Genomic DNA, 26,540 nt, shown 5'->3' with positions numbered 1-26,540 from the left:
GGAAATGAGAACTAATTATATGATGCCTCATAAAATGTAATTGTGAAAATGATCTGGTGTCCCTCAAATTACTCTTCAAATGTAAGTAGAAGTAGTTTCCAGATCATCTCTTAGGATCACTTTCCACACAATTGAGGATTAACTGATGCAGAAATGGGAACAACATATTCAAAAACACACTATGTACAGAGTAGCATCTCCAGCCATTGATAAAGGCATGGCCTTTGGATGAAGGCCAGTAATTCTTGCCTGTAGAAAATACTGTCCTCAGCAGGATTTCCTCCTTACTGCGGAGGATTTTGACTATTACAGCAAGTTTTGCTAGACCAGCTTTTCTGCAAAGTATAATCTCATTAACAGGCGGCACGTGTATGAGCCACTGTGTAAAACTTTCATTTATAGTCTTGTAAAATCGTGGCATCCTAAATTCATATTTTATACTTGACCGACTTTTTTCTTTAAGGAAGTAAACATGTAGTCTTGACAAAAAATGTAAAAACAATAAAATCAAACCAACCACATCTTTCATTCCATTTGCTAATGTTTTATTATGGCCTCACATTGCTAAGTAATACAAGTTGTTTTTTAAATTAAATTAATTAATTAGTTAATTAGTTTTTAAAGTAAGCCCTATGCCCAATGTGGGGCTTGAACTCATGACCCTGAGATCAAGAGTTGCATGTGTATTGGCTGAAGCAATCAGGTGCTCTTGTTCTTTTGTTGTTGTTTTTAATGCAAATAAGTTTTTTTTTAAATGCAGACGAAAAGTATTTTAATACTTGTGTTGGTGGTGAAATTAGTTAGAGCTGTTTACATTGCATCAAGCAGGTGGGGAAGGAGACAGATTAACTGACAGGTCTGTGATGAGCAGCTCCTCCGAAAAGACCCTACCGAATCCCACTGGGGATGCAGATGTGATGCTCTCTCATGGTCTTCAGCCTTCCGAGGAATTATGGTTGAGTTGGGGAACATCGCAGATACATGCAACTGTTATGAAACCGTGCCAGGCTGTGTGTCATTCTTTGGGACTCTGATGAAGGAGATGATCTGGGAAGGCAGTGGTTGGTGCTAGTCAGGCTTGCTCAGCCTTGGTACTGTTGACTGTTGTGGACAGCTTTCTGTGCGTTGTAGGATGTTTCACAGCATCTCTGGCCACTGGCCACTAAATGCCAGTAGTACCACCCGGTTGTGAGAACCAAAAGTGTCTATAGACATTAACGAATGTCCCTGATGGGAGACAAAGTTATTCCCCATTGAGAACCACTGGGTAGACATAGTGAAGCACAGTGTGGATTTGGGGCTAGGCTGTGAAGAATAAATAGAACTTGTATAGGAAGTGTGGATAGTATGAGAATGGAGGAAGCATTTACATAAAGACCCAGTCAGTTTCTACAAATGCCAGTCTTGGAGTAGAGCTGCTCAGAGTATGACTTATGGACCAAACTTTGTTGCTGATATTAGCACTGCAATTGAAGGTAAACATTTAGGAACTTTTATAGTAAGTTTACACAGTAATTTATGAGTTTGGGTTTTTTTAATGCTATAGTAATAAAAACTTTAGGCTTCTCTCTCTTTTTTCTTTTTTTAAAAGTAAACTCTACACCCAGTGTGGGGCTTGAACTCATGACCCCTAGATCAAGAGTCCCACATTCTACTGAGTGAGGCAGCCAGGCACCCCTAGCCTTCTCTTTCTATGTCTTTGTTACTTTGTTTCTCTAGAAATTTATTTTCTGCAAGTATCAGTCTGTGACAGATTGGAACATTAACATGAGAACAACAGCAAACTGATTCTTTACCACTGATGCTTGAAGAAGCACCAAGGCTGTGACCAGACTGAAGTTAGTGTGCGTGGTGGGGAGGTAGGTGGACTAGGCATGGTTCAGATGGAGCGTGAAGGCAGACTGGTTTGTGAGATCTTGCAGGGAGTCTGACACATCTTGGACCTTATTCTCAAATTTTTTCGCAATGCATGAATGAAAGTCTCCAGATAGAGCAGAATGGACCTGGAAGTCAGGAGAGGCGGTCCAGTGGATATTTTTGAGATGGGAGCAACTTTCAGAAGGGGGTGTTAATGTCATTTAGCTTCTGTACTTTTTGTCTTTCAGTTGCCTGTTTATCTCCAGTTAGAAACCTTTTCTAGTTACTTGCCCTTGAGCCATGATTTTGAACTGGTTAAGTGCCCCTTTGAAACTTTAATTTAATGTATGCATTTTAAACCTTGTGTGTCAGATTGTGGGTGTCCTTTCCTTTTGGGATTTGTAAAGACTTCAGTGTCTTTGGCCCAAAGTAGCTGTTGTGATAATCAGGCAGTGCTTACACCTGTACCTGAAGGAAAGGAAGGAGAGTACATATGGTCCCTTTGCATTTTCTGTGAGTGGAAAAGGTCTGTCCCCCTTGTGGTTTTGTCCTGGTGTTGGTGACCTTATAATATGGAGTCTTATTTGGACTTTGGACAGCATCGATGTGTGGTTATGGAGGCTGACTCATGTCCTCTCTAGAAGCTTTGGAAAGCGTTAGTTGGCTGAGACTCCCATCTGCCACTAACTTTTCTTTTATTGGACTTACTAAAGATACTTATTTAGTAATTTATATCCGATAATTTCGATATCTGAAGTGTTTGTGGGTTTTTTTTCCCCCTCTCTTTTATTTTTGTAGCTCCGGTTCATGATTGTATTGTGTTTCTTGGTATGCTTAATTCTTGAATTTTAGCTGTTTCCTTGCTAATACCTTAAAACTAATTGCTGGAAATAATATGTGGAGCTTAAAGCCTTGTAATTTCACTCAGGTTGATATAATGGGACAAGGGTTCTTGGTGTCTCAAATCCTAAATGTCAGTCATTTAGCAGAATGGAGAAGTGGGTGGTGAGCTGCTCTTTGGGAAATCCGGGTTCTAGCCCTGACTTGTGCTACTTACATAGTGAATTATTTTGGGTTAGTTACTTAACTGACTTCTCTGTGGCCAGTTTTACCATTTTGCAAAAGACTAGATTGACAGGCCATTGAATGATTGTAGGACAAATGACTGATTCCAGGATCATGGTCCAGGCATCGGCAATTTCACATCATTGTTTCTGCAACTTCATCGTTTGCTGACATAGTATGCAAGGTCCTTTAACGTCAAAGAGGTGTAGCATATGTTCCCTGCCCTCCAGAATTTAAAATTATGTCTAAAATTCTTGTCTACTTGACTAGGCAAAATCCACTAACTCTTAGAAACGAAAGGAATTTGAGTAGCATGTTCTTTGCAAGTTCAGAGGAAGTGGAAGATATTCCGGACGTGGGATGGGACTGTGAGTGGTAGGCTCTAAGCTGGGCCTCGTAGGAAGAGTAGGACTTAAATGTTTTGTGTTGTTGTTGAGTTTTTTGTTTGTTTGTTTAGGACTTAAATGTTGAGAAGGCGAGAGGACATTCCTGGTGAGGGAAACAGGTTTGGTCACTATGGGGAGGAAGTAAATGTAGGCAAAGGAGAGGTGGGAGTTGGCCTGAGGAAGTTGGGACCTCAAATGCCAATCCCACACACCTTAGCCCTTCCCCCGTGCCTCCCATCCACCTCACTCCAGCAGTAGGCACCCACTTGTACTTTCCGTCTATAGAATGGCCCATTTTAGACATTTTATATAAAGGGAATCAGGTAGTTTATGCTCCTTTATGACTAGCTTCTTTCACTGAGCTTGTTTTCAAGGTTGGGCCATGTTGTGGCCTCTGTCAGTACTTCATTTATATTTATGGCCGGATAATGCTCAATTCTATGGATATATAATGCAAATTCTTGAGCCCTACCCAAGCCTTACTGAGTGAGAAGTTTTGAGGTTGATCTCCTTTCTACAGTCTGTTTTGATTAGCCCTCTAGGTGATCTGGATGTACTGTGGGTGGAGAGCCATTGCTTCAGGGTGAGTGGGGGAGGGGCAGGAGGCTGGGCAAGGATTTTTTTTTCTTTCATCTCAAGGATAATGGGAAGTTGCTGAGAGGTTTTTGTTTTTGTTTTTGTTTTTTTTTGAAGAGAGGTTTTTAAACAGACGTGAAGCCATTAGGTTTATGCTTTAATAAAAATATTTTAGCTGCTCAGTGAAAAGCAATTTGGGGGAATCTGGTTAGAAGAAGACACAGGAAAACTGTATACGAGAGACGATGGCTTGGCAAAGGCTAATGGGAGTGAAAATGGAGAAACATGGGTGGGTTCAAGAAAAATTTGAAAAGCAGAAAGGCCATGACTTGATTAATTGTACCATCTGGGAGAGTCAAAAAGATGAAGCCCAGGTTTCTGGGTTGGGCAAGTAAGTGGGTGGTAGTACCATTTCGAAGATCTTCTGAATTTTCTGGTTTTCTTATATGTGACTAAAATTTTTTTAAAAAGATTTTATTTATTAGAGAGGGAGAAAGACTGCATGTGCACAGGCACAAGGGGGTGAGGGGTAGCGGGAGGGAGAAGCAGACTCCCTGCTGAGCAGGGAATACCATATGCGGCTGAACCTCAGGATTCTGGGACCATTACCTGAGCAGGGCAGACACTTAACCTACTAAGACACCCAAGTGATGAAGTCTTAGAATATAAGTGAGGTTCGGGGGCGCCTGGGTGGCTCAGTGGGTTAAAGCCGCTGCCTTCGGCTCAGGTCATGATCCCAGCGTCCTGGGATCGAGTCCCGCATCGGGTTCTCTGCTCAGCAGGGAGCCTGCTTCCCTACCTCTCTCTCTCTGCCTGCCTCGCTGCCTACTTGTGATCTCTGTCTGTCAAATAAGTAAATAAAATCTTAAAAAAATAAAATAAGTGAGGTCCGGAGCCGATGACCAAGAAAGAATTCTTGAGACGTCTTTGGTGCAAAATGGTGGTTTATTAAAGCACAGGGGACAGGACCCAGGGGCAGAAAGAGCTGCTGCCCCGGGGCTGTGAGGCATGGTCCATTGTATACTTGCAAGCTGCGGAGGGGGTTAGGGATGGCTTAAGTCTCTAAGGAATTTTGGAAGCAAGGTTTCCAGGACCTTAAGGGGCTATCTGTTGTTGGGAAAAAGGTTATTCATTACCAGTAATAAGACCTTTTCTTGAGACCTTTTCTTGAGATGTGTATCAGTGGGCCATATGTTTGGGAATAATTGTCAACCTGTATCTTGGAGGGTTTAGTGATAGAGTTTCCAAAGGAATTGTTAAAATAGACTTAAGGATCCTGGTTGGGGGTAGGGGTCAGTCAGGCTAGGATTGCCCTTTGCCCTTAGCAAAGCCTCCAGGTGGAGGTAATTGAGTCCCTAGAGGAATGTCACTCTGCCTGTTTTAAGGGTTTGTCAGTGGGTAAGGAAATTTAATAATTTTTTCTGCTTCAGTTTCCCACATCACAAGTGCCCCCCCCATGTGTGAGTAAATCTTAAGCACTCATTCCTCTTCCTAGAATCTGTACTTTCTGACAAACTCCAGAGACAACAATGTGAGTATATACTATCTGGAAAATTCTCTTGGGATATGTGCCACACACATCTAGAACCCTAAGTGACATTAATATGTACTAATACTGTGTAAGCTCTACAAAAAATGTAAAATGTCAGAGAACGTAGTAAATAAAGATGTAACCAAGGTGTTTGGACTCCGGTGTATGTAAAAGTCTAGCCAAACAAGGTAAATTTGCATAATTTAGAGAAAAAAGATGGTGGGGTGTTCTGTTGAGAGGAGGGATGAGATTTTAAGCCTCATTCAGTTCTCAACAGGCCTAGGGTGTGAGCTGAGGTGCTCTGGCTGGATGGCGATGTGTGTGACAGTGTACATCAGGATTCTACAATTCCGGAAATCTAAGAACGTGAGACCATGTAGCTGTCTTTCTATGATGTTATGAAGAGTCAATGAGGAGTTCTAAAATTCTGAAAAGATAGTGATGTGTGCTTGAGAAGAACATTCTTGTCTGCCTTTAGAAGGGAGTGGGTAGGATAGTAAATTTCTGAGAGGTGTGGCCAGCAGCACAATAGGGACTTTAGAAATGGGGAAAAATGGACAAGAGAGGAGGGGTAGCAGTTTCAGGACTTGGCAGCTGAAGGAAAGAAAGGAGGAGATGACCTCATGGTTACTAGGAAACTGAAGGAAGATCTGGCTGTTGGAACCCCTGATGGAGCAGTTGGGAGAGAGGGGGCTGCCGGGAGAGACGCTGGCCTTAGGTTTTCACATGAACAAGGAGTCCTGTGGGATCAAACATCTAAGTGTGGTTTTGAAAAATAAAGTTACTAAGCTTGAGGGGGCAGATTTTAGAGATTCCTCCATCTTTTTAATTTTAATTCAGTTCTGGTCCTGTCCTACTTAGTTATCTTTTAAAATTATGCCAAGAATTAGAAACAAATAATGTCTCACTAACCTATGATCTGGAATGTGAAAGGAGTTGACTAAGCTGCTCTGAAAATATTTGTTCCCAGTCAGGAAGTACATACAGGTAGCATTTTCATTAATGGTGTTTAGATCTGAGTTCATGGGAAGAATTGTTGGGCCAGTGGTGGGGCAGTAGCACCCTCTCTCTGACTGGTTCTGAATTATTTCTTTAAGCTCAAGAGCAATAGATCATAAACTCAGACACCTGCCCGAGTTTCAGTTAGGGAGCTAAATGAACTGACTGGACCTAATTACATATAAACCGTCTTGGTCTTAATCTGTATTTCCAAAAGAGAGACAACTGTGACTCACAATAACAAAGGTGTTTAAATCGACATTGGCTCTCAGTGTTAAAATAAATACACCAAAAAAAATAAATAAAATAAATACACCAGTAGTGACGTTAAGTCCGAGGGCATAGCATGGGGACATTTGTTAATTCACTCTTTCCCTTGACTGAAATCTCTTGTTGTCTCTGTTCCACTTTCTAGTTTTAACTTTTGCATTCCTTTTCTCAGTTCCTGTATGCGGCAGAGATGGGAGAGTCGAAAGGTTATTCTTGTGAACACACAGCAAGGACTAGTGTCTGTTTTCCCAACCCCATTCTGCTCTGGACAAGCCCCCGTTCAGGGGTCGGCTCTGCTCGCTCTCCAGCTGCTTCAGCCGAATGCCCCGGGAGGATGGGAGCATGTGTGGGAGCACGAGCCTGGGTGCAGAGTAACCCCTCAGGGAACATGTGCTGCTAGTGAGAAAGGGTTATGGTAGTATTTAAAGGGAAACTCTGGGGCTCCTGGGTGGCTCAGTGGGTTAAGGCCTCTGCCTTCGGCTCAGGTCATGATCCCAGGGTCCTGGAATCGAGCCCCACATCGGGCTCTCTGCTCAGCAGAGAGCCTGCTTCTCCCTCTCTCTGCCTGCCTCTCTGCCTACTTGTGATCTCTGTCTGTCAAATAAATAAATGAAAAATCTTTAAAATAAAAAAATAAATTAAGGGGAACTCAGTCTTACTAAAATGTATAGTCCCAAAAAGAGTGGATCCTACATTTAAGTCAAGTAGTAAAGTCCGGGCGCTGTCGGTGCTTGAATATTGGCTCCCTGTAACTCACTGCTCACTTGGGAAGTGAGCTGAAGTAAGGCAGAGGCAAGTGTTTACCCCTCCGCTGGGTACAGTGCCTGACACCTGCGAGACCTTCAGAATGTCCTGGTGGAATGAACAAATGAGTGAATCAAGGAGTGAATGGAGAAAGAGAAGCCGGGTGACTGGAATTGTACCGGGTCCAGGTATCCCCAGTGACCAGCAGAACACGCTTGCTAAAGAAAAGAACAGAGGATGAGGTTAGTGGCCTTAGAATAAAAATTATAAGGAGGTTCCTCGGTGGCTTAGTCGGTTAAGCATCTGCCTTCAGCTCAGATCATGTTTCTGGGGTCCTGGGATCGAGCCCCACATTGGGCTCCCTGCTCAGTGGGGAGCCTGTTTCTCCCTCTTTCTTGCCTGCCACTCCCCCTGCTTATGCCTGTGCTCTCGTGCGTGCGCTCTCTCTCTCTCTCTCTCTCTCTCTGTCAAATAAATAAATAAAATATTTTAAAAAATACAATAAAATCAAAATTATAATAATAGTAAACGTTGTATTGAGTTCTTTCATTGGGCCAGGTACAACTCTGGGAGCATTATGTCATTTAATTTTCATCGCTGCCCTCTGAGCTGAATTATGATCTATAGATTCTCACAGGTGGAGACACTGAGGCTTCGAGGGAATAAGGAACTTGTCTGGGGTGATCCTTCTCTTTCTGACTGGCCATGACTAGAACATGACTCAGAGTTATGTGGCCCCATATGAGGATCAGGCCGTTGCCCTTGGCATCATTATTATAGTGTTCCAACCATCATGAGCAAAGGGCCACATGAACCAGGGCTCTGCACAGACCTCAAGGCCAGGCTTGCTGTGGTCAGGTTTACCTCCTCACCTTCTTTATTCTTTATACTGCCCCTGTTTTTAGTGCTACCAAACTGAGTATGAGAGGCGCCCTTCGTCTAGTTTAATCACAAGTGCATGGTTTTCATTTACGTAAGTTATCTTTTTTTTTTTTTAAAGATTTTATTTATTTATTTGACAGAGAGAGAGATCGCAGGTAGGCAGAGAGAGAGGGGGAAGCAGGCTCCCTGCTCAGCAGAGAGACCGATGCGGGGCTCGATCCCAGGACCCTGGGATCATGACCTGAGCTGAAGGCAGAGGCTTTAACCCACTGAGCCACCCAGGTGCCCCTATGTAGGTTATCTTTGTAACAGTGTTAAGTTTTGGACTTGTAGGGGGTTCTCTTGTCATACTAGGTCATCAACAAAGTTGTATTTTGTTAATAAAAACAGGAAAGTTAGGGGAAGGAGGTGGATTGGCGGATTGACTTTGTGACAGCATTGTTTTTGTTGTTTTGTTTTAGCCGTCAAGTTTGAGGTGACGTTGGGACATTCAAGCATAAATTTCCAGAAAGGCTTTGGAACTGTGGGATTGACCCTGTGCAAAAGGCCAGTTTTGAAATGCAGATTTTTAGATATCTTTTCATAGAGGTGATAGTTGAAGCTGTGGAAGTACGTTATGTCATCAAGGACTAAAGTACTAATATGAAGAGAAAACAGATGATAAAAAATGTTGCCCAGACCTTAAGATGTCTCTATTTTGCCAGATTCAGGTGCCATAAGTGTATGCTAATATTCCTGTCTTTTCTGACTCTAGTTTTAGTACTGTGTCTCATTTATGTTAACCCATAGAAAATATATTAGCAGTATAACATGCTGCTATATTTACAGTGAAGCAAGATTAGATTTTTAGGATCTCTTTATCAGTCTGGTGGTAACTTTTCCACTCCCAGGCGTGCTAGAATGCTTCTAGGCAAAGGATGTCAAGATTTAAGCCATAGTTTTAGAAAATATGGTGGATTTTGTTCCCTCCATTTTTGCTGGTTTTGAAGGATAGGAATTTGCAAACTTAACTTTTAAAACCTAGTATAAGAAAAAAGGCACTGAAAAATTAGATTAATAGAATTTAATGTTTCTCATGTTTGGAGCAGAGATCTGCCTTCTGACTTGAAAGTTATTTAGACTGAAGCATTATAAAGACTTAAACATTACAATCTTGTGTGCACGCACATGTGTGTTTCCTCTGGTCCCCAAAGGCTTTTTTAGTGCAGTCATCTCTGGAATTTTTTGATCACATACCCTAATCCTAATAATAATTAAAAAATTCCTTGAGCACATATCCCCAATATGCGTATGCTTTAAATAAGTGCAGTCTATATACTACCATACTAATAAAAGATGTGCATCATAAAATGTCCACAGAATAGCAATAAAAGTCATGGGATGCAGTTCAAACAATATTGTTGATTGTATTTTTTAATGATCAAAATTTTCTCTCATCAAAAACAGTTTTTCTTAGTGAGAATAGTGTGAGCTAACAATCAATACTACAATTTGAAGGTTGGCTTTAACAGTTGTCATTGTTGAAAAGGTAATTCCCCAAGAATCCATAGATTTAGATGGAGGATGAACATCATTATAATTAAGGAACAGTGGTAATCATTTTTCTGATCCCATTCATTAGTCATGCAAAAGCTGTTAAATTTTGATAGCTGAAATTATACTGTCTTTCCTGATGTCAGTAAGTTCCTGAAAACCAGTTGAAGAATTTTACATTTTACACTGAAAATTTTAAAAACTCTTATGAAATTTTCCATTTGAAACACTTTAAATTAGAAAGTTATATTTACAGGTTTTCATACTGACAGTTTTTATAGATGACAAGCATTGTTTTCAGTAATAAAATAATACCAAAATAATATCAAACATTTCCTCAAATCCATTCTGTAAAATAGTTACTTGATAAAGTTTATTTACCTTGAATGGATGAGTCAAGAAAGAAGAGGGTGTGTGTCTGTATGTGTGAGAAAGGGTCTGATATATGTTAGTATGTTAGATAGCTTACTGCTGATATACTTGTTATCATGAAGAAGTCAGCACATTTGGAAGAGTTTTCTTTTTTAATTAAAAAAAATAATCCTTAGAATATACTTGTTTCTAATGGTAGAATAAAGTTCTAAACATTAGTAATTAATAGAATTCATGCATGCAATAAGATAACTCTGAAGATTATAAAAACAAAATATTTTTGATACAACCAAAATATCCTACCTCAAATGCGTATGTTATGACAACTGTATTAAATATGTTTCTAAATCTTGTATCCTTGGAAGATAGTATAAAATCTTGTATCCTTGGAAGATAGTATAAAAAATACTCGCTTCAGGCTGAAATCATGGGAGTTATTTAAAATAAAAAAATTATTAAATTGCAAAGATGACTTACAAAAATGGAAAAAAGAAACCAATGCAAATTGTTTAAGAAAACAGGACCAAAAATGTGGATTCAAAAGAAAACATTAAAAGTATTTATTCAAACTGAGTAATATTTATATGGTTAACATAAACATATTGAGTGCCTGTTAAATAGCAGGGACTGTGCTAATAATACACAGATGAAAAAGCACAATTTTTTCCATTATTAAGATTTTATTGCTTTAATTTATACCATATAATACTGGCTGTTTCAGAAATCGTCATGTATTTCATAATCCATCTCTATCTGACACTTTGATTCCTTAAAACTCAAGTTTCAATCTCTTGCTAGACAGCCTCTCTCATTGTTATCTTTGACTTGGTAACCTGGTATTTGCTTTCTAGTAAGATAACGTGCAACAGACACCAGACACATTGAACTTGGTGTGTGACCTCATGTTTAGTTAAACAGTGCGAGAACGTTGACAGCAGATGGCTTCTTGGGGTTTAGTCTCCAGCCTGCCCTACTCCCCAACAATGAAGCATATTGGTGAGTGGCCGAGTGAGGAGTGTGTTCACCTGCTGCTAAGGGAGAACCTGGCTAACCTGGCTAACGTGAGCTTAAAAGAATGGAAGTGTTGGTCTCTCTGTAAGTCTGCAGGCTGATTTGTTCAGGCCCTGTGTTTCTAGGATTCTCTTGGTCTTTTCCTGATGTTTACCGGCTTCGGGTGGAAAAGTTGCCTCCATACCTCTCGCCCTCACATTGAGGTTCCAAGCAGGAAGGAGGGGGAAGGGCAGGGATGAAGGGCCTAACATCTGAATCCCTCTGCTTGATCAGGAGAGCAAAGCCTTGTTCAGAAGCTCCACTCGGCAGACGTGGGCTCACACCTCAGGGGCCAGAGCTGGGTCACAGGGCTACCCAGCTGCAAGGGTGCCTGGGCAAACTGGAACTTCGGTTTTCCAGTCTTCACAGACTGAGAGAGAGGTAACTAGGCTAGTGTCTGCCACTACTTCCTGCCGCCTGCATCCTCTTTCTGACAGTATAGTGCCTAGTGAGTCCACCAGTGAGGTATTAGTTAAAGAATTTGCCATGTGGGGTGCCTGGGTGGCTCAGTCAGTTAAGCATCTGACTTTGGCTCAGGCCATGATTCCCCAGTCCTGGGATCAAGTCCCATGTTGCTCTCTGCTCAGCGGGGAGTCTGCTTCGCCAGCTCCCTTGGCCAGAAGCTTTTGCCTGCTTGTTCTCTCTCTGTCAAATAAACAAAATCTTCAGAAAAAAATAATTTGCCGTGAAATTATGTTTCTTTGAGATACTTTGCTCAATTACTGGGAAGTTCCTAGGGTCTTTAACAAGGGAAAGATCATGGGTCTTTTCCTCCCTTTGTGGTGGAAAGGAGTTGTCTTAGGGCCCTCTCCTCCTTAGTTCAGTCCAGCCTCTCCATGGTAAGTTTTGTCAAGTTACTAGAAAATTTATACTTTCTGTTTTCTTTCCTTTGCCTTTCACTTTTTCCATGGGAGGTATATAGAAGGTCTTAATCAGTCCTACATCTGCCTCAAGTCAGAAAAAAGAAAACTGTATTTGAAGTGTGAAAGTAAGTGAAATAAAGAACTGTTATGTCGAATACCTAAAGCCTTTGAAAGTACCCAGAAGGCACTTTGTATATATTTTTGCAGAGGGTCCCATCTAGGGCAAAGAAAGGCAAACTCATGCATTTGAAGGAATGGGACAGTTGAGCAAGTCCCTGGTATTGCTCAGATCTTTTTGTATTTAATCCTCTCAGTGAATCTATGACAAAAAAAAATGGGTCCATTTCACACAAAAGTGGCAACCAATACTGAGAGAGAAGCTTTGTAGTTACCCCAAGGCTACCCAGGTGACAGGGCCAGGATTACACTCGGAGAGTCTACCTCAAAAATACACACTCCCCATCCTCCCTCCAGTTTTCCTTGTTGTCTTCCATCTGTACTTCATTTCTCTTTAAACTTGCTCTCCCACAATTATGCACATTAAATCTCTATTAAAAACAATAACAACTATCTTCTTCAAATTGATTATTTCTCTTTATTTGCTAGTGGCTCTCAAGGTCCAGAGGTGCCGCATCAGCTGTGTATATCCTAGAGTTGACACATGACTAGACATGTCTAGAAGCCTATGGAAGGATTCTAGCAGGGGCTCCTTAATTACCTAACGTCAGCCTTCTGGGAAAGAACTAATCCAAGGAGAAGAGAGAGTGGAGGAATGCAAGTTTACTTAAAAGTGCCTCCGAGGGGGCACCTGGGTGGCTCAGTGGGTTAAAGCCTCTGCCTTCGGCTCAGGTCGTGATCTCAGGGTCCTGGGATCGAGCCCCGCATCGGGCTCTCTGCTCTGGCGGGGAGCCTGCCTTCCCCTGTCTCTCTGCCTGCCTCTCTGCCTGCTTGTGATCTCTCTCTCTCTGTCAAATAAATAAATAAAATGTTTAAAAAAAAAAAAAAGTGCCTCCGAGTAGGGGTTAATCTGACTCAAGTGCAGTGTAATTTATTTGGCTGGTCCTCTCATCCAATCCTGAGGGACTCCTGGAGCCAGGCGTTTGCCCAGTGAAAGAGCTACAGACATCTTCACTACGATTTTCGCGGGTCGTCGAGTGTTCATGCCAGGTCAGCCCATTCAGCAGCACCAGCCCAGACGGTTTATCGCCCGGGTGCCGGTCGGGGTGGGTCACCAGGGCTTGGGTAGGTCTCGCTTGCCAGGGTATGGAGTTGAAAGGGTAATTGTTTGGGCTGTCATTGTCATTGTTTGGGCTGTGATAACAAAATTGACTGGGTATCTTAGAAACAGTATAAATTTATTTCGTACAGTTCTGAAGGCTGGATGTTCAAGATCAGGGTGCCAGCACGGTTGGGTTCTGGGAAAAGCCCTTTGCTGCTTGCAGACGGCAGACTCCTGGCTGTGTCCTCACATGGTGGAAAGGGGCAGGGATGCTCTTGGGTCTCTTTCTTAAGGACACTAATCCCATTCATGAGGGTTCTGTCCTCATAAAATAATCACCTTCCATAGGCCCCCACCTTCTCAGATCACCATCTTGGGGGTTAGGTTTCAACATATTAATTTTGAGGGGAATACAGATCAGTTATTGATACAGGGCCTCTTAAAATGCTTGGTTCAGAGCTTTGGAAATATTGGGGGAAGTGGATGGGAGTGAGAGAACCCCATGGTAGCTGTTGGAAGCGGAGACAGGGAAATACTGGTATATTTGCTTCTTTCTCAATTTCCATCAATTTGCAGATATATCAACAATTAAAACATTTGGGCCAAACAAAATACGACATTATACACTTGCAGTTTTTAAAATTAATTGACAATAGCATTTATTTAAACATACAGTCACATACAACTTTCTTCTTCAATATCATTGTCAATGTTAAAAGCAAAGCCTTTTTCACATTCAGGGTCTACAGATCGTTCTGAATTATTTAGGTAATTTACAGTTACATGTAGTGTCCTAGACACACTGCTTTTTAAAATCATACAGCTTTAGCATTAATTGAGAAATACTGGCGTTTGATCTACATTCCTTTTTGGCTAAACTTCAGTTACATTTGTTCCTAAATTAAATTACCAACTCCGTTTGATCTCTAGAACATCACCTGGAAATCTTTGATGTTCAGGGCTGGAGTGATAATTCTTTAATCATCCGTTCAGTTAATATTTACTGAGGGCCTCCTGCTTTGCCTGTCTGTGCTGACAGAACTGACGTGGAGAGAGGTGAGCCTAAAGTCAAGCACAGAGGCGAATAAATAAAATTTTAATAAATTTAGACAATAGAACTTGAGCTAAGGTGGTTAGGGAGGACTCTCCGTGGTAGAGCATCCTAAAGGATGAGAGAACCAACAGTGCTGAGAGTCAGGATGAAGCCTTTCTGTCACCCTGGCCCTTCCATGTGTGAAAATCCTGTCTGTTTGTTAACAGCCGTGTAGTGAGTGTTTGCCACATGCCAGACATGCTTCGAAGCCCTGGGGATACAGCAGTGAACAAAACAGGAGACAAAATCCCTGGCCTGGTGGAATTTATATTCTATTAGGGGAGATAGGGAAATAAATATGGAAAACGTTCAGTATGTCATATGCTAAGTGCTGTGGTAACAAATGGAGCCTTGAAGGAAGTAGGGAGTTGGGGGGTGGGATGCTGGAAAAATGTAAAACCTGGTTGTCAGGGAAGGCCTCATTAAGAAATTGAACTTTGAGCCAGAAATGGGGATCTTTGGTCTAGTTCAGGGCTGACAAACTTTGTAAAGGACAGACTTTTTCTTCAAGCTTTGGGAGCCCTGTGCCTCTGTTGCAGCTCTCAGCTTTGCCACAGACAGTGTGGAAATGAGTGGGTGGAGCCATCTTCCAATACAACTTTATTTACGGACACTGAAATTTGTATCTCATATGATTTTTACATGTCATCAAGTACTGGTTTTTTTTTGACCCCATTAAAAAATATCCCATTTTTGACCGTGGGCTATACAAAAACTGTTATGAGCTAAATTTAGCCTGTGGGCCATAGTTTGCCTTCCCATAATCTAGCCTAAGAGATTTTGGATTGTCTGTGCCTTTTAATTGCTTTGGATGATGTGTAATGGTATATGTTTGAATAATAAAATCCAGCTCTCATGCTTTTCTTCTTTTTTTTTTTCTTAAACTCTCATACTTTTGTAGATATCTTTCTCTTTGGGGTCCAACACCTTTTTTTTTTTTTTTTCTTTTTTGGCAGTCATTTTGTAAAAATAATGAAAATTCATCTGTTCATTCAGTGACATATTCATTTCACTTAAATTTATGTCTTACGGCTTTTATTTCTAGGCTCTGCTATGCAGTAATAGCTTTTATTTTCAATCCATCATACTTGTATTTCTGAAGACATTTTAAGTAGCAGTTAAGAATTTTCTTCAGATAAAGCTATAGAAAAACTGGACAGAGTGGCATAAGCAATTCAGGGTTAATTTGTCTAATACAGAAAGGTTTAGAGCTGGCTGCACAGCATCAAGGACCCAAGCTCCTGTCTTTCTGCTTGGCCATCCTTAGCATGTGGTGTTTGTTTTCACAGTTGCAGAATGGTTTCTGCACCTCCAGGCACCACTTTTGTATTCCTTCAAGAGAGGAGGGAGAAGGACATAATGGACTTTGTGTTTTCATTCATTAAGTGGAGCCCTCCGGAGAAGGTCTGCCTTCTCTCTCATTGGCCAGAACTGTGTCATGTGACGACTCTCTGGTTCCAGAGGAGTCTGGGTAAAACAGGGTTTTGTAATGGAGCGCATCGCTTTTCCAAAGAAAACCAGGCTTCTGATACTAAGAAAGGAAGGGAGATGGGCTACTGGGTAAAAACTAGCATTATCTGCCGAGGCTTCTTAGTGTGTTCAAAACAAAACAACAACAACAACAAAAACTTGAGTTATATAGGTCCTTGATCACAGCTGAATTGTCATGCGTGACAGTGACGGTAGTCCCACTGTTGCCCCACAGTTTACTTCTCTTCCACCTTCACCTCATGTGTCTTTTGATATTGATTGTTGGGTACGTTTTGTTTCAGGATAGTTGAAATGGGAGGATAAAGCTCCTTGGGTCAAGGAGGTGTCAAGGTGGTATATGCTGGTGTTATTTGAATTCTGGGTTTATGCCAGCAGGTGCAGCGCCGTGGGCAGCTTCCTGTTGCCACACGGGAATCCTTTCTATTACCTGGGGCCCCACCCAGCAAGCCCTCTCTTCTCCCAAGTCCCCCCCGCCCAAGCTGGCCTGTCCCCCTGCCACATAAGCCTGGGCTCCCGCAGTTCCAGGCCCCATTCACCCCAGCAGGTCTTAAAAATAGCCAGTAGTGGCAGCTTGACTCATCTTCCTTCCTGATGCTAATGCCACAGATATCCACTTCAAAACTTCCTGCTCTGGGTTAAATTTCTGCCCTTTGTTTATTTGAATGATTTGCTGTAGTATTAATTTTCTGTGGCCTTAGCTCTTTCTTAAGAAAAATTTACTTTTATTTTATTATTTTTTAAAGATTTTATTTATTTGACAGAGACAGACACAGTGAGAGAGGGAACACAAGTAGGGGGAGTGGAAGAGGGTGAAGCAGGACCCTGGGATCAGGACCCCAGCTAAAGGCAGACACTTAACAACTGAGTCACCCAGGCACCCCCAAGAAAAATTTCTTTTGAATCATCTGGCTTTTCTTATAAGTTTGAATAAACATGGAGGCCAGTGAGAACGACATGCTCTGACTCCTGGAGTTTCATGTCCTGTTGGAAAACCTGATTTATATAAAATACCACATCTTGGGACATCTGGATGGCTCAGTTGGTTAAGCCACTGCCTTCGGCTCAGGTCATGATCCCAGAGTCCCTGGATCAAGTCCTGCATCGGCTCCCAGCTCCACTGGGGAGTCTGTTTCTCCCTCTGACCTTCTCCCGTCTCATGCGCTCTCTCATTCTCTCTCTCTCAAATAAATAAATAAAATCTTAAAAAAAAAAAAAAAAAAAACTCAAAGAAAACCCAACCCCACAAGAAAACAACACCATATCTCTATGGCTATATACTGCTGTTCCCTTCTATATGAAGCTCTCTTTCTCAACTTTCTTCTATTTTATCTTTTGAATATTGACATATTCACACTGTTCAAAAACGTTTAAAGTTCTCACTACTACTTTGTTCCTGTCGCCCAGTTCCCACTCCCCTAGCCTCTAGACATCTATTTCTGTTAGTTTTTTATATAACTCTCAAGAATTCATTAATTTATTTTTTATTTCTTTCCAGTGTACCAGAATTCATTGTTTATGCACCACACCCAGTGCTCCATGCAATACGTGCCCTCCATGATACCCTCCACCAGGCTCACCCAACCTCCCATCCCCCGCCCCTTCAGAACTCTCAGATTGTTTTTCAGAGTCCATAGTCTCTCATGGTTCGTCTCCTCCTCCAACTTCTCCCAACTCCCTTCTCCTCTCATTCTCCCCATGTTCTCCGTGTTATTTCTTATGCTCCACAAATAAGTGAAACCATATGATGATTGACTCTCTCTGCTTGACTTATTTCACTCAGCATATTCTCTTCCAGTCCCATCCATGTTGATACAAAAGTTGGGTATTCATCCTTTCTGATGGAGGCATAATGCTCCATAGTGTATATGGACCACATCTTCCTTATCCATTCGTCCGTTGAAGGGCATCTTGGTTCTTTCCACAGTTTGGCGACCGTGGCCATTGCTGCTATGAACATTGGGGTACAGATGGCCCTTCTTTTCACTACATTTGTATCTTTGGGGTAAATACCCAGTAGTGCAATTGCAGGGTCATAGGGAAGCTCTATTTTAAATTTCTTAAGGAATCTCCACACTGTTTTCCAAAGTGGCTGTATCAACTTGCATTCCCATCAAGTGTAAGAGGGTTCCCCTTTTTCCACATCTTCTCCAACACATGTTGTTTACCATCTTGTTAATTTTGGCCAGTCTAACTGGTGTAAGGTGGTATCTCAGTGTTGTTTTGATTTGAATCTCCCTGATGGCTAGTGATTATGAACATTTTTTCATGTGTCTGTTAGCCATTTGTATGTCCTCATTGGAGAAGTGTCTGTTCATGTCTTCTGCCCATTTTTTGACATGATTATCTGTTTTGTGTGTGTTGAGTTTGAGAAGTTCTTTATAGATCTGGATATCAGCCTTTCATTTGTACTGTCATTTGTGAATATCTTCTCCCATTCCATGGATTGCCTCTTTGTTTTTTTTGACTGTTTCCTTTGCTGTGCAGAAATTTTTGATCTTGATGAAGTCCCAAGAATTCATTTTTGCTTTTGTTTCCTTTGCCTTTGGAGACATATCTTGAAAGAAGTTGCTGTAGCTGATATCGAAGAGGTTACTGCCTGTGTTCTCCTCTAGGATTCTGATGGATTCCTGCCTCACCATACACAAAGATAAACTCAAGAGTTCATTTTTAACATAAATAAAAGCAAATAAAATGTGTTCCTTTATTTTTTCTATTTTTAAAAAGTGTTCCTAGTCTATGCAGAGTTCTCTTCCTTTCCCCCCACACCCCTTACTAATGTACTCTGGAGATCTTTCATGGAAGTGTTAACGGTACATACAGAGCTTCTCCTTTTTTGTTTTTTAGTTGTGCAGTATTAAGTGATCTCTTTGAAACACAAACCTACTCCTGCCTTCTCTGCTTTCCTCTTTTAAACCAGAGATATAATTATTTACATTTTACTCCCTGTATTACTGTCACTTATCACCTTTGTTAGTAACTATCCTTTGCTTCTTGAGCATTGTTAGTGTGTAATGATGAGTTTGAATTTCTTTTCTTTTTTAAACAGCAGCCAGTTTGTTCCTTTCCCTCAGTTTTATTGCAATATGACTGACATATAATATTGCGTAAGTGTAATGTATAACAACACAATGATTTGATATATGTATATATTGTGAAATGATTACCACAGTTAACACATCCATCACTCACATCATTTGAATTTTAATATTGTGTGATACATCTTTTAAATATTGACTGTAAGGAGGGAGGGGTGTTGAGACATGGACCCTTTCACACATTGCTAATGGGAACGTAAGTGACATGGACTTTTTGAAAAACAATTTAGCATGTGTTCATCAGGACCCTGAAAAATGTCTCTACCCTTTGATTTGAGTTTCATTCATAGAGCTTTGTCACTAAAAATAGTGTTGAGAGTTATAGTCAAAGATTTCTAAATAAAGATGTTCACTACATGATACTTCTAGTGGTGGAAGTTACAAGTATTCTAAATACCAATAATTGAATATAAGTTAACAAAAAACATGTACATGATGGATTGCTAAGCATATATTTCATGCTTTTGAAAAATTTTTAATGACAGGACAGTACGCAGGGTGTATTTTTGAGTTAAAGGGGCAAGATGCAGCTGTTTTTCTTGAGGGTGATCCTTTGAAAGGAATGGCCAGTTGAGCTGTGGGGGATTATAGTCTAGCAATAAATGTTGTGTGTATGTGGTGGGGGGAGCTAGGGAACTGGGGATTAAAGAAGCTATGTATGTATCTTTGATATCTCCTAGTATTGAGAGTATATGAGTTTTTCGGCACTCACATTTTGGGGAAGATGTAGAGGTGGGATGGATATTATGTGTATATACATTATATGGAAAACTCAAGTGTGACTGTGTGTCAGTTTCATTTTTGATCACTCTCATGAACATTTGAAATGTGTTGCATATGTAAAGCTCTATATATGGACGTTAAATCCAAACCTCTTCCTCCAATTAAATTTTGAGAGGATTGCAGGTAACTTCTTGTTAGGTTGTTTTACAATTTCTAGACTTCTAAAAATGCAAATACATTGCTTTCATAGTCAAAGGAACTGGATCATGAAGGACATTGTGCTATGCTAAGAAATGTGTGTGTTCTTCCAAGGGCAATGGGGACCCACTCAATAAATAGGAGAACGACATGATTGTTAGCGAGAACACATACTAAGACCTTGATCAAAATAGGTGACCACTTTGACCTCAGCATCAGCCTTGTTTATCTGCCTTATATAGTTATAAAGGGAAATTAAGTAGGATGAATAATACTTTTTTTTTTGCAAGCCAAGGTTTCAGAATAATATAACTACATTTCTGAAATTGTATACCAGTGAGGGAAAAAAGTTAACTGTTTCAGAAATTAGAAAGAGCTTAATTCAAGAAACTAAGATAATACATCAAAGTACCATACAGTAGTTCTGATACCACCACGTGTAAAGATTCCTATTTGGCCAGCTTTGTATTTCTGTCCATACTAACTGTGCAATCTTGTTAGTCATTCATAGACTTTAACTCAGTGATCAAAAACTGTGTACTCATGGCATACAACAGATTTCCATCTCAGAAGCACATGTCATTGAGGCTTTTGGGGGGAAGGTGGAGGAAATTAGTAGGGGCCATCAGTATATGAATGTTTGTTCTTCAGGCATTCTGTTTTTTAGATGAGAGGTCTTTCTGGTGACTTGATCTCTCAAAAGGATTTTTTTCTATGGCCATTATAAAATTACTTCACCGCTTAAGTTTGTTCTCTATGTACATTTCCCAGATTCACTTAGAAAAAGCAAGCCTCTTGAATCATGTTTTACATGCTGTGTTTAAGATACTGACTATTGTCACCCTGTCTGAATTATTTAATATGTGCCCTTAAATAAGAAGATTGATAAGATTTTAAAAACCTATAGATGTGTTTGCTGCTCTTCAAGAGCATACCTGACTCCTGGTGACCGAAGAAGGAAACATGAAGATGAGAGGAACAAAAAGGGTTAAGTTCAAAGTAAGATGATGCTTGTTTACTTTCACCTTAGAAGCAGAGAACATTTTTCTCTTGTGAACTGATGAAAAGATGCTTTCATGACAGTGGCTACAGCTGTGGAATATCTGAAAGAGACTGCTGAGGGGAATAAAAATGTTGCTGCTCCCGGGAATCGGTGAAATGTTGACATCTCAGATGGGCTATACATGGTTTTCAAATGGTTTTGGCAGAGGGAGCTTTCATGATTGTAAATGTCAACTTCTGTAAGTGGGAGGGAGAATGGTTATGGCCTACTGAGAACTGAGTCCCTCACCTCATACATAATCTGATCCTTCCAGGTTGTGCCCCAGAGTTCTGGGGAGTCTAGGTGAAGAAATCATCATGTCAGGATTTGCCCAGACTTCTGCTGGTTATCCAGTGAGAGGATGGTGCTTGGTGCCTATGGACATTGCCTCTTTTTTTTTTTTTTTTGCATCAGTGATCTTTGACAATAAGAAATCAATTCTAGTTCAATTTGGAAATCTTTACATATTGTTTCAGATGAGCCTGTCTCCTTATTTGTTTGTCTTCCCTCTTTAGATAAAGAAGAAACAGCAGGATGTGGTTAGATTTCTGGAAGCCAACAAGATAGAGTTTGAGGAGGTGGATATCACGATGTCAGAAGAACAAAGACAATGGATGTACAAAAACATCCCCCCAGAAAAGAAGCCTGCTCAGGGCAACCCTCTGCCACCTCAGATATTTAATGGTGACCGATACTGTGGAGTAAGTAGCAGATTGTTACCACACTGTTATTTGGTTGATTTGAAACACAGTTACCTAGAGTGAAGTTGGGTTTTTTCAGGGAGGACTGTGACCTCTTCACCCTGTGCTATTCAGGTTCACAGTCTGAAAGAGGGTATATAAGTCCAAGGACACAGACGATGTGTGAATGTGAGTGCATACTTGTCTGTCAGTCTTCCTGTCTCTCTGCTTGAGGAAAGTGGTGGGAAGGGAAGGGGTGTGTGTGTGTGTGTTTATTGTGTTCTAAATTTTAAAGCAGATATTTTGATTAATACGTTTTGGGGGCAGAATGGAAGGGATAGTTATTCTTGAATCTTTACTCCTCTGCTAATAGCTGATTATAAATCAGAGTTGTTTTTTGTTTATTTTTTTTTTTATGGTAGTGAGTCAGATGGGTCATTATGAACACCTGAGATACATTAGGTGCCTTCTTTCTGTATGTAGCATATGAGAAGATGAAGTCACATTTGTCTATCTATTTTCCTTCTCCCTGGGTTAAGGAAAAAAAAACCCAAGAAACTTCTTTTTAATGAGTAGTTAGGATTTGCCCTTGTCATACTCTAAGTGTATAATTAAGTGTTTATTTTAGGACCTGTACTACAGTTCTTTGAGGATGGCCTGGAGAAGGAGAAGGGGCTCTAGTACTGAGGTGCTTAAGGTGAAATAAGTAGCTGGGTTATATTGGAGTGGAGAAAAGGGATAACAGTGCTTTAGATACCTTGAAAGGAAACAGTTTCCCTGTGCATAAGAGAGAAAGAGATCTTGAAACTTAAAGCCATAAACATTGTGCACAGACTTCTTGAATTCATGTCAGGGGAAAATCCTGAACATGGCACTAGATTTATATAGGAGTTCTCGTATGACTTTATGTTTGTGTTGACACCTTTGGGAAGTCATTTCCCTTAAAGTATCAGTTTTCTCATCTTTAAGCAAAGGATGATAATATCTGTCTTACTTCCTAGGATATTTTGTGACTATAAAGTACTTTTTAAGAATAAAGCTTATTGTTTAAATTGTGGAATTTTTTACATTGTAATCTCATATTTTATTAAGGGATTATGTGGTAACTGAAGGTATATACCATTCATGATTACAAACCCTAGAAAATGGACTCTCATGTCTGCAAACTGAAATGAGGTATAGCTGAAACTGTATATAAACTGTACAGTTCAAAACAAAGCAAAACTCTTAGTCAAATAGTGCTGTAAGACTTAAAAATCTAGCAGTTTTCTGTCCCTCAGAGTTCTCAGGTATGCCAATTCCTTTGTTCTGGTTTTATAGTTGAGTTGTAATACTGCTGGGTATAGAATTCTAGGTTGGGAAGAATGTTGGTGGTTTTGCTTCATTATCATCTGGTTCCTAGTGCTATGATGGAGAAGTTTAATGCCCTTTACCTCGATCTTTTGTATGTTTTTGCCGGTTTCTTCTTTCCAGGTTTTTAATGTCTCTTATTTATAAGTGTATCCTAAAATTTTTTGGTGAATTACCATAATGTAATCCATGTTATGTGTACACTATGTTACACAGTTCACTGTGCTGTGTGTTCAGTAGGTCCCTTTTATCCAAGAATTACATGATTATTAAATACGTTTTTATATTATTTTCTTTGAAAAATTTCTCCCTGCTTTTTCCCCTTGTTCTTTTAATCTAGAATACGTATTAATTTACATGTGAACTTCTTATACTGATTTTCTAATATTCTTATCCTTTTCTTTTGTATTGTCCTCTTTAACTTTTTGTTCTACTTTGTGGAAGATTTCTTTAACTTAATCTCTGAATTTTTTCATTGAACTTTTATGTCATCTTTTTTTTTCCTTTCTTACATCCTGATTTTTTCTTTTTAATAATGTGCTTTTATAAGATGAGTATAAGATCTTAGCTCAGTGTAGATGTTAAATATGATTTCTTTAGGTTTTCTTCTCTTACTAGTATTGTTCTTGTTCTACTAATTCCCTTTTTTTTTTCATGTGCTTATTTTGGTCTTTTCTCTCCTCACATATCTGGTGATCCTTGTCTTTTGTTTAAGAGTTGAGGCACTAGAAAGCTAATTAGAAGCTGTGCATGTGCTCATATATATGTGTGGGGGCTTGTTTCCTACCAGACTTCTCTGTAGTTTGACTGGGTAGCCTGTTATATTCTTGTGGTAGATACGGATAATAAAATCTGCAGGTCTTTTCTCAGATGATGATTTAATTTTTCTGGAGAATGGCTCTTCAGTCTCTTGCTTTGGGGATATCAGCCAGACTACTGGAGTTCTGGGCCTATAGGCTGAGAGAGCTGGAGGGTTTTGCTCACTGCCATTCACCTTCACATTGCTGTTTTCACCCCCCTACCCTTCCATGCTGCTGTTTGTAAGTTTATTGCTTTCCAGAAGCCATCTTTATTAACAGTATATCTTCTAGTTCCTTTGGAGAGAGTGAGGCACCCTGGAAATCTAACTGCTGTGTATGTAGATTTTCAGTCTCCCTGTTTGCTGCCTTTGCCCACTCACCGCACCTTCACAATAGCTAATGCCTCCCATTCCTGACGTCTCAGGGGGGCCGCCCCGGCAGCTTGTTCAGACACTGAGGTTTGCTCTCCTCTGCTCTCTCATGCCCCTCACTTCTCTCCTCACTACCTGCATAGGTGGTGGTTCAGAGCTATAGCAGTCTCCTGGTTTGTTTGTTTTTTTTTAAATGGTGTTTCTGTTTTTTGTTTTTTTTTTTTAAATTCTTGTTGATTTTTCAAGATAAAGGAGGAAGAGACATCTTGGTCTGTCATTGTGAAAATAGAAGTCTATTTTTCAGAGCCTTTTTAATACAGGAATGTATTGAATGAATAAAAGAATGTAATGTGAAAGAAAGTTAATTCCTTACCCTTGCTTTCACTTCTTTATGACTTTCTAAATTTCTGTGTATCTTTGGCCTACAGAGTCTATGGACATTTTTTTCAGATGGACTGTCCGGGAGCTAGCTAAAGTCTTACCCATTGATTAAACACTGCTCTGACTGAGCAGTGTTAGTCCCGTGGGAATGGTGACAGCAGCACTGGTACACACTCTGTCTTTATAGTTTGTGCTGGCAGAGTTTGGAAGACAGTATCTGCTCTTATCACCATCAAGTCAATTCAACTTTGACAGAAGCAAAAGCATTAGAGGGCAACTAGCCATGGTCTCATTCATCCTGCCTGCTCCTGTGTGCCTTGCTTTACCTAGTGACAGTTTAGGAGTGGTCTTATCTGGTTGGGTAGCTTATGGAAACCTGCCGCGTTGTAAGGAACAGGATCCAGTGAGCTTGAAGATTCTCCTGTTCCCCAGAATTGGCTGGAAACTTACTACTTCATTTTAAACTGGGTGAGCTAGCCATGGGAGACATAAACTTCTGCTAAGCTACTTGGTAATCAGTGTAGACCATTTCCTTCTCTCTGCCCTTTAGTATTTGAATAACCTGCCTGTTGGGCAGAATTCCGCCACTGAATGGGAGCTCGTTGGCATGTTCAGTCACTTCTTCTCACCCCAGATTTTGAACATTGAGGGGATAGGGCAGCAACACAGGAGCAGTTGGACAAGGGTCTTGGGGTCAGGAATAGCCATGGCAGGTGTCCTAATGGGGCAAATCCCTGGTGTGGCCGGGGTGTGTTCTTGGCCACCCAGACATAGAAGTTCGTCTTATAAATTGGTCCTCCAGCTTTAATGGGGATTCACAACTTCGGCTCCCCTGCCACAAGTTCCTGTCAAGTTGCTAATGTCCATTTCTGTTGTTTGTAGTCAAGTACCCAAATTGCACAGACTGGTTGTTCTTGCTATTTCCTGAGAGTATCCCTACCATGAGCAAGATTCTTCTCTGGAAATGGGTAACCTAAAGGTAAACCATTTCTAGACTTTTCTGATGGGTTTTACAGTGTCTGATTTGGATTTTGGAAAGCCCATGGTCCTCATGTTCAAGGTTTAAGCTTTGTCCTCTCTCTGTGTGGAACTGGCATGTGTGGAGTGCACCAGAAGTGAAAATGCACACATCTGCACTAAAGGAAAGTATCTTCTCCCTTTTCATTTCTCTTCTCCCTCCCTATTCGGTGGGGGTGGGGAAGATTTGGATTTTTAAAAATATATTTAAATTAAATTAAATAAATATTACAAATATTTGATTAAAATCATACATTGTAAAAGTTACTATCTTAATCTTACTTTTAAGTGTACAGTTTAGTAGTGTTAAGTATATTCATTGCTGTAATACAGATACCTGGAGCTTTTTCATCTTGCAGAACTGAAACTCTGTACCCATTAAACAACTCCCATTTGTCCTCTCCCCCCAGACCTTGATAATAGTCGTTCTGCTTTCTACCTATGAGTATGACTATGTTAGATACCTCATAGAAGTGTAATCATACACTGTTTGTCGTTTTGTGACTAATTTATTTCACTTAGCGTGATGTCCTCAAGGTTCATCTGTGTTGTTATATGTCTTAGTCCATCAAGACTGCTGTAACAAAATGCCACAGACTGGGTATCGTACAAACAACAAATTTATTTCTTACAGTTCTGGAAGCTGGAAGTCTAAGATCAGGGTGACAGCATAGTTGGGTTCTGATGAAGATTCTGTTCTGGATTGTAGACTTCCAACTTCTGGAAATGTCCTTACATGGTGGAAGGGGACAGGGGACCTCTTTTATAACGGTTTTAATCCTATCCTTGAAGGCTCTACCCTCATGGCCTGATCACCTCCTGAAGACGTTTAAGCATCAGGATTTCAGCATGAATTTCAGGGGATACAAACATTTAGCCTATAGCATTGAAGCAGGTGACAATATTTCAATTCTTTTTAAGGCTTCTGTTGTGTGTATATATCCATTTTTTT

General features: G+C 40.4%; 1 protein-coding gene across 1 annotated transcript in view; it reads left to right on the top strand.

Annotated features, from left to right (window-relative positions):
* The window catches only part of SH3BGRL2 (SH3 domain binding glutamate rich protein like 2), a 60,510-nt gene that overhangs the window by 17,553 nt on the left and 16,417 nt on the right, over positions 1-26,540 (top strand). The window contains exon 2 of the mRNA XM_080807012.1: positions 21,505-21,690. Within this exon, the coding sequence (XP_080663138.1) occupies positions 21,505-21,690 (186 nt within the window). The remainder of the gene's footprint in view (positions 1-21,504; positions 21,691-26,540) is intronic.

The sequence above is a fragment of the Martes martes genome (genome assembly GCF_963455335.1).
Source record: "Martes martes genome assembly, chromosome: 6".
In the NCBI taxonomy this organism is placed as follows: domain Eukaryota; kingdom Metazoa; phylum Chordata; class Mammalia; order Carnivora; family Mustelidae; genus Martes; species Martes martes.
The sequence above is the reverse complement of the archived record's forward strand: the minus strand, read 5'-3'. Positions and strand labels throughout refer to the sequence as shown.